The sequence below is a fragment of the Diorhabda carinulata genome, chromosome X (genome assembly GCF_026250575.1).
Source record: "Diorhabda carinulata isolate Delta chromosome X, icDioCari1.1, whole genome shotgun sequence".
NCBI classification, from domain to species: Eukaryota; Metazoa; Arthropoda; class Insecta; order Coleoptera; family Chrysomelidae; genus Diorhabda; species Diorhabda carinulata.
Window position 1 is genome coordinate 48,768,657 of NC_079472.1, and position 9,534 is coordinate 48,778,190.

General features: G+C 29.1%; 1 protein-coding gene and 1 long non-coding RNA gene across 2 annotated transcripts; both read left to right on the plus strand.

The window, feature by feature from the left end:
* Nucleotides 1–1,433: 1,433 nt before the first annotated feature.
* LOC130901688 (uncharacterized) lies at nucleotides 1,434–2,993 on the plus strand. The gene is made up of 2 exons (XR_009060307.1): nucleotides 1,434–1,670; nucleotides 1,787–2,993. It is a non-coding gene; the product is annotated as an uncharacterized LOC130901688 (long non-coding RNA).
* Nucleotides 2,994–5,597: 2,604 nt separating this feature from the next.
* On the plus strand, nucleotides 5,598–9,414 carry LOC130901689 (uncharacterized). The gene is made up of 6 exons (XM_057813224.1): nucleotides 5,598–5,793; nucleotides 6,025–6,090; nucleotides 6,558–6,635; nucleotides 6,745–6,828; nucleotides 7,178–7,323; nucleotides 8,404–9,414. Exons 1-6 carry the CDS (start codon nucleotides 5,727–5,729, stop codon nucleotides 9,286–9,288), a joined length of 1,326 nt encoding a protein of 441 aa, XP_057669207.1. The 5' UTR covers nucleotides 5,598–5,726; the 3' UTR covers nucleotides 9,289–9,414.
* Nucleotides 9,415–9,534: the final 120 nt, after the last annotated feature.

Here is a 9,534-nt window from a genome sequence, read left to right on the forward strand (position 1 = left end):
AAAAAAAAACATTTACCAAAGAAAACTAATATTTAGATTAGATTACAATAATGAATTCTTTAAATTCCTTGTTAAATAGACATCGTCCTAGTATAAAGTTCTTTCTCATTTCTTCTTTCAAGAAAATTTTCATATTGGTATATTATCTATTACATCAAAGAAATCAGTAATCTTAATGTATAGTTCAAGAACGAACATTCAACCTTGTTAGTATTATAGGTATAAAAAAATTTTATTGTTCCATTTATATCACTAAAGTTTCCACGTCTTTTGCTTTATTCAGCCAAATGGTAAGTTAAGTCAAACATATATCTGACAAAAATTGTAGGTCATTCAATTTTCCGTTAAAACTTTTCTTCCCTAAGAATCATAGTTTTGGAGATACAAATATTTAAAATGTTTAATAATTTTCCCTACATTCACTGATCTACTGTGATCCTGACTATAAATTGGGCAAAAATAGGGTAATTTTCAGAAAATATCGAAAAATCCCTTAAACTCGAGCTATATTTTCAAAATGTATTTAATGATGAAATTGAATTTCCGTTACATTACCAAGGTAACTGTCTTGTTTTTGCGTGTAGAAAAAAATTATAGTCAAAAAATACATGATGTACTCCAGAATTCAACCAATTAACTCACTTTTATTAAAAATCTTACAATATAATATATTTAAAGCAAAAAGCTTCAATTACTATCACACCCTTTCTCGTAATTCTTTGAAAAGGAACTAGACAAAGTACCTTCACATTAATCACTTAAGGTGCATTCCACAAAGCACCACGACCACGATATTTCCCTTTCCACTTAGTCCAGAGCATTATAATCGTAAACCCAAATAGAATGGATTACGAGACGTTATGAGTGTTGAGATAAATATTAAGAAATGGCAAAATAGAAAAAATAAAGCGAAAGCCCTAAGAGGTTATGTTATAATTTGTAAGTTATTGAATATTTTAGTGGAGTGCTTAACTGATTTACATTAAAGTAAAATCAGAATATCTTCTACGGCAATAGTAAAATATTTGGTCGTGCATTACAAGAATACTTCAAAAAAACTTATTAGATCCCATATCCCATCAAATAATGATTGAACACTTATGAGTTCAATAAGTAGCCACTTTTTTGAAAATATACCTGTCAAAATTAACAAGACACAGAAAACAAAAGTTTTGACACAGAACGTTCGACATCTCGATCGTTACCGATAAGTGTAGCAGTAGCCACAAAACATAAATCATACCCAAAGGTATGCTCCATTTATGTAATTATATATATATATATATATATATATATATATATATATATATACAGCAATTTGCTGAATTTAACTGTTTATATACTAGTCATTCAAGTTTAATAATTTATTTCCAAATTAGTCTGAAATTCTAGTTAGTGACTAGATTTTGAACTACTAATTGTTGGCTATGATGCTCAAAGGGAAGACGTACATTTGTCTTCTATTTTTAACCTCTCTATATTTTTAGAAGAAAAGTTTTGGTTTTATTGTTACATGGAAAAATTATATATATATATAATTTCTTTCATTAGTATAAGTAAATCATGCACGACGAAAATAAAGGTAAAATGAACAATTTACGACCTCATCAAAATGAACTACATCAATTGGGAGAATTAGCAGGAGTTTATATGGATTCCAAAGTATTTAGGTGAATTAAATGTTTGAATAAGTAAAATTACTCAAATATCCGTGTATTTATTATTTCTAATTTTATACTAAATTCCTTAAAATATACATATAAATATTGAGCAAGGACTTTTTTAGATTACTTGTGGAATTATTGAACATGGGATATGATCCAGATACAATTTACAATCTATTGAGAATTATCAAAAGATCGAAAACTTCAAAGTCTAGATCATCAACAATTTCTCAAAAAACGAAAAGTTAGATAATTTAACTATTATTGAGCATATTTTTACTTATTTAAATAAAAATTTATGTTCTCTTTTTAAAAGATTTTACTATTTAATTTATCAATTTACAATTTTTTGTAATGGAATACTTTTTATATTAATAGAATGAATCATAACTATTGTTGCTACTATATTGTAAGTTAAATTTTAAAAAGGTGTGAAAAAAAACAAAACCCAGACTGGAATTGAATTCAATATCTGGTAACACAGCATTAAAGTATAAATTAAGGTTGGTTTATGCAGACAAAATTAAAAATCAACATTAAACTAACACAAATTTAATCACTATTTGAATGACACTGAAATGGTACATGTAGATCATGCAGGAAATTAAGAGAAAATTAAACTTACAGTTGGCCAAATTTTAACTTTTAACTAACAAAGAGAGGAGGAGTCATATGGAGACGATGACATAATTATAAAATAATAATAATGTAAATGCTGACAGAACATTTCCCCCATTATTTGTGTTCAAATGTTTGAGAACATTTTTTTATATTATCAACAGACATATGTTAACACAATAAATATCATTTTTCATTATACTTTATTCAGCATTCTTGTTTCCTTTTTATTCATTAAGTAATTCTAGAAGGAAGCAGTCTTTGTTCAAATCATCAAATTAAGAATCGTTAAGTATAAAATAGAATGTTAAAAAAAGTTAATTTTCACTTAGGTAATTTAACTCGGGTATATCAAACGGGCCGCGCGCCTTCGTGAATTTTAGAATTCCACTAGAACAGTGTGAATACTCCGAGCATTCAAACTACAGATTCCAGGTTCGAATCTGGTCTGGGAAGATTTATTTTTTAATGTTTTTATGTGTACAGAACTAAATAAAAATATTTAGTAGTATTTTAAATGATAAAATTATAAAAACCGATTTTTTATAACAAAACAATATAATATATGTAGCTATATAAAGAAAGCATCTGGCATCAGTAATTAATGATTCATTAATCACTGCCGTGATTAATGGGTGTTATTGTTCGAGCAAGCAGACATATAATGGGCACATTATACAACAGTAATGGATAAATAAAATCAAAAGCGAATATTGTGTGTATGAATTCCATTTTAAACGACAAATAATAATTTAATTTGAGATCTCTTCCTCATTATCTAATTATCTAATCTTTTACATTCCGAAAGAGGTTGTTCAAGAGATGATCTTGATATATGATGAAGATGGTCTTTGTAGGGATTCAGAAGACCTAAATACCATAGGGCTGAACGGAACGAAATAGAAAAGTAACCGAAGAATTAAAATAAATTGACGGAGTGACGGATTTGATCCAGAAACTTATCTATTCAAAGACGAGTCTGAAATGAAAAACAATATTTCTATTAAAATGGAAGAAGTTTTCTACTACGAAGCAGGATATTTCAATTTTGAAAAACGTCCAATATCGACGAGAAGATTTCGACATTGAAAAACGATATTTTTGTCAATATGGATGACAAGGCTTCTACCGTGAAAGATGATATTTTGACCATGAAGGAACGATATTTTGTCATTGAAAACTGACATAGCTGCTGACAAGGAAAATAGAATTTTATCTGATATCAACAGGATGACAACGATGAATGAGGAGATACAATCTGACATGGAGAATAAAAGGACAACAATTGATAAGAAAATCAAAAAGTTAAAGAAAAAGATTTCAAATTCAAGAATAGACATTCTAGTAGAAGAAAAGAAGATCGAATAAACATAATCTTGCAATACAGAAACAAAACTACTCAAGACCGAAGATAATGGCAGTTTAACACGAGTCAAGGCCCCAAGGTTTGACTGTAAGACGTCTTGGACCAATTACGTTAAACAGTTTGAGGCAGAAAATACCTTTTAAATAAGCTGACGACTTCGAATCGCTGAAGAAGAGGTTGAACATGCGCTATGGTCACGAACATCTAGAACACCTGTACCAATCGCAGCTGAAAAAACGAAGGTAGAAGCGCGACGAAACTCTTCAAGAGTACGAAGTTGACATTGCCCGATTTGCTTATTCATCAACACCTGAGAACATGATAGAAATTCAGGCATTCATTGATGGCTTGCGCTACCATGACATGCAGAAGACGCTTCGTTTACCCCATTCGAAAACTTTAGTAGATGCCCTGATTGCTCCTCTTGAATATAATGCAGCCACGAAGGAATACAATCATACAATAAAAAGGTGACGAGAATAAATTGAACCAGATCGTGAATTTGTTGAAAGGTACGGTTAACAAGAGGCCGAGAAAGAGCAAACGTCGAAATTGTGATAAACCAGGACATGCACGCAGATTGTGTAAGCGTCTCTGGACTTCCGCAACAACAAAGTCCTGTCAGAGAGGAGTCACCTACAAGGAAGCAGCACCTATCCATGATTGTAACCTTGTCTCCTACTACAGTTGTCACCAAAAGCCAACAACCTGTAAGGATGGTCGTACCTCGCAGACTGTGCCGAATCTAAGGAAGCCACAATTTCAAGAACTACAGTGTTCAACGAAAAATAGTCACCCACGAGGATCAATGAAGATCTGGAGAATGGTCCTCGCCTAAAAATGATTCGGCGATGGAAGAAAGGAAATCAGCGACCTACCTGGCAAGAAGTGTCAAGATTTTCACTGGCACTAAAAGCATATTGGGCTCAATGGGACTCCCTTTTGTTAGAAGAAGGCTAGTAATTGCAAGAACGATAGTAGCCGTGGTACTCAAGAAATTACACGACAGTCCATCGGGAGGTCTTCTGGATGTAAGAGAGAGGCACCCATGAAACACTATAATAATTTTATCCCCTCTCTCAATTCTCTCAATCGGTGGGTTCCCGTTTTCAGAACTTCAGCCATTTATTTTTAAAATGAAAGCTATAAATTTCTTATGTTTTACAATGTTATTTTTCCTTCACGATTAAAAAAATAAATACACTTATTGAAACGTTATCCTTTATCTGAAGAAACTTCGGTAATTATCTAAATTAGGTTATATCCTTCCGATTTCGTTAAAATTTTAGTATATTATATATATGTACATATATATATATATATATATATATATATATATATATATATATATATATATATATATATATATTAAAGTTATATATATATATATATAACTTTAATATATATTATATATATTTAATATATATAATATATAACTTTAATTTCTTAATTCTTAGACCCTTAGATATATTAATGCATCTTAAGTCGAAATGTCAAAATTTTTCTTTCTTTTAAATATTATCAAAAATTTTAAAACAGAAGAGACCTAAAATCAAGAACATTTAGATGCATTTAAATATATATACGTATTATATATATGCAGTACATTCTACTAAGCGTTCACGGTGCCTGAAATATTCTTTTGAGCGTTCCACATAGCGACTATGATCGTTCTGATCCCTGCGGGTACGTCAAAATGTGGGTCGAGCGTATATCTTTTATCTATGGCGAGGATTAGTGGAATTTTCAAAACTCAAGCAGATTGCAATCATGAGAATATTACTCATTATTTGATGCGGTATGGCATAAGTATTTTTGAAGCATCTATGGTTGTGCTTAGCAATTTATATCTATTCTACTGATTATTAAGTGGACTTGTTTTGTAAACAATCCTAAAATTAAAATATATCCTCAACCGTTTTGTTTGAATGGAAGATTTGCATCATTCATCAGGTGGATAGATAGTATATCAGAATCTCAATAAAAAAGAAGAAGTAAATCCGTTTAATTTGACAAAATTGTGATTATGATTTTAAAAATTCTATTTGTTGTAGTAAAAAGTTTATTTTATTAACAAAATGGATAATCACAAGAAGACTAAGGGGTCGAAGGTTAAGGGATTTCAATTTCCTGAAAATATGATTGGTATATTGAACATATTGTTATTCTGTTTTTCTCAATAGTTCATTTAATAGTTTCTAAGAAAAATGGAGAAATAATTATCAAAATGAAACTTAAATAATGAGAACTAGGAAATTACTTATTACATACATATCATAAACTTTTATTTATTAACGACCATTAAAACTAGCTACAATGTTGACCGGAAATTATTCCAACTACTTAATATTGAAAAATATAATTTTTTCTTTTTAGAATTTGATCCAGTCTCCGGTAAATATATTGCACTCCCATTTCCTAAAAATCAAGATATACAGAAAGGTAAATTGCCTCAATGAATTTTATAGATACATCTTTTTTTAATTCCAATATTTTGTATGCAATATGTACATATAAAGTGTATTCGTTTTACTTTTAGCTAAAATATTGTCAAGAATATCAATTATTTCAATCATAGTTCAGACAAAAGTTAATTTTGATTCTTGATGGGTTGAAAAAAGTTTTAGATTCATTCATTACAATGATGGGGAAGTAAGCAGTGGAAATCTTCATTCACTTTCCTTAATAAGTTATTGACTGAGAATTTCATCAAATGTTATTGTTTAAATACATGCTGAATTTTTAGCGTACTGATGTATTGTTTTGTCTTAGTCTACCTATAAAATACATACACTTTACCTTGTACATGTTGAAGTCTTTCTTTAATATTGCTAGACTTAATTTTAAAGATTGGTTTTGCTTTCAATAAATTATGATTATATCATTATTTGTTTTTCATAATTTTTTAGAAGACATAAAAGTTGCCAACATCCAATCAAAAACTAAATCACCACTGAAACCATTAGATTTTAAAAACTTATTTCCAGGTAAATATTTACTTTTTAATATGTACATCCATTTTTGTATATTTAAATGGTTTTACTAATATTTTTTATTTAGGAAGATAACAATAATTTGATCTTCATTATTTTTTAGATGACTCAAAAATGTCTAGCAAATCAAACCAACCACATAATAAACGCCGTTTAGAACCATTGAATTTGAATGATCTACATTCAGGTAAAAATTGAAATTAATATTTTCCAGTAATGGATATATCAAACACCATTGCACTAAATTCTAGAATTCTTATTCTCATTTACTCATATTTAACAGTGATACATAATTGTCACACTGACGAAGTACCTAGGTTTTTAAAACTACATCTCTAGCCCAAAAATTCACAACTAGAAATATAATTGGTATAAATAGGTATTTCAAGGAGAATTTTACTTTAGAATTCAACAGCTAGACATTTAGGTTTAAAAGTGCTGAGATAATTTTATAATGATTTATTTTGGATCAGTCTTGCAATAAAAAATTAATATTTGAAGTACATTTAATATTTAGATGAAACAAACGTTTTTAGGTACTAAAGAAATGCCAACTAAAATAAGAAAAATTGATAAGACTCCACATTCAGCTAGAAGATTGTTTCCATTAAAAAAACAGCAAAATCCAAGAACATCCTCCAATAGATACAGTACTTCTGGGATATCTACCTTACCAAATAAAGTATGTAATTCAGTAATATGTAAACTTTAACAATTGAAATCATTTTTATTTGTGATTTCTCCAGAACATCGCGTTTTTAGCATGTTCTATGTTGAAATCCATTTTTATCAATTTCAATCTTTTATTTATTCCTCTGTAAGCAAGAGATGATTTAGCAGATTTCCAGAGAGTTAGTGTGATATCTCATGTAGGAAAGTTTGATTTGTATATAAGTTATAATATGATGATAGTGTATTGTAATGTTTTTCTTATTTATTTAAACTGTTTTTATTTGTGGAGTGAATTTATACACACAGTGTTTCTTACTGTATTTGTGATACACTAAACACAAAACTACTTGCTATTTACTTAAATTTTCCACTATTCACTAACTTTTTATTATATTTAAATTCAACGTTTACTTTATAATATTTCGATACATTCACTATGACATCTAATTATTTACTGATTTCCTCGCTGATAAACAAGCGCCTATTTATACAAAACAGATTTCTCTATAATTCGTATCTAGATTGTAAAGAAATAAAAGAGCCTTCTATTATATAAAACGGCAATGGCATAAAGTAAATAAGTTATAAAAAATGAGGACAGCATCCACCAAACTTTAGATTTTATCAACATAATACAACAAAACCGGTCTCACGATATACGACAGTAGACGAGTTGATAACAGTATTTTCTTCACATTTTCTTAATGTGCAGTGCAATCGGCTTGATGTTGATTTCTTTGAAACAGAAGGATATGAGTAATAGATTATTCCATCTCAAGTTTTAAAGTGAAATAGTAAGTTTATTTTTAGACATATCATTACAGAGGTTATGCAATAAAATTGGTTAAGTTTTGCGAAACTCCTTAATCCTTGGAGAATTTATTGGGAAATTGTTCCATTGTTTATAACTTAACATCTGCGATTTCTGATAAAATCTCTGCTTTTCATTAGTGTTAGTCTTTGAAATAATGATCAGAATGGTTTTCAAGCTAAAGTTTTTCTTATAACATAATGGATTAGGAAATTTAATTATTCTTATTATTGTTCATTAAACAAGGCTGATTACTTTTCTATTTTATGTTTGTTTCAGAGAAAATCAACTGCAGGGTCAGCCAAATCATCACCTTTATTAAATATGGAAGAAGTTGAACAAAAAATGTTGAAGAGCACTACTTCTTTCAAGGGATATCAATTCAGATCACCGGAGTTGTCCAAAGTTAGACTTACTAAACTGACTAATTCTCATGGTAAATCGGAAATACTGGAAATCCCCGAAATAATAGTAGAAGAATGTGAAACATTTTTGGAAGAAATTGATAACAAGGTTATGGAAGAAGAAAACGAACCAAAAACACCAGATTCTACTCAAGAATTTCGTAACCTAGAACAGCTTTGTGAAGATTCTCCTATTACAACTGTGTGTAATTTAATGCAAGATACTGTGCTAAACAGTGATAAAAACACAAAATCAGTTTCTGATGCCGATTTAGAATTGAAAAGAAAAATTGAAAAATTCATTAAAGAGGAAGAAATTAGACATAAAAAATTTTTAAAAGACGAAGAAATTAGACATAAGAATTTTTTACAAGATGAAGAAATTAGACATCAACGAACTACATCTATGTTGAAAACAGTTTTTGAAGAGCTTACCAAAATTGAAATAAATTGCAAAGAAAATCAATCTTTAAAAATCAACCGAAGATCTGAACGGCTACTAAAAAAGAGTCCTTTAATAAAATCAAAACTTTTAACGTCTCCAGTTATACCTAATAGTGATTTGCGCAAATCTACTTTGAAAAAAAATTTGGTAGCTAAAAGCCTTGATTATAAAGTATGTAGTCCACGAGTCCAAAAAGCCATGAGTTTGTATAATTCACTTACTATTTTCCAAACACCAAAATCTGATAGAAAGAATTTAAGCGCAAGACTTCAAAATCAGTGCCTTCTTTTACAAGATACTCCCGTACATAAGTGATATTTAGTCGACGCATCATATTGAAGTAGACCAAAAAGCAGATGTATTGTGTTTTATACGAAGAATATTTTTTACATTAAATGTTATACTCGTTTTGCATTAAATATTTTCACTGTATAATTAAAACCACATCCTTATTTCCTCTATCACCACTACAAAAAATTAATCTGTAGTCAAATTCTTGCACCAAATAATATATTAATCAATTGTCTTTCTATTCAAGAAAATTTACTTTTATTAAAAGCT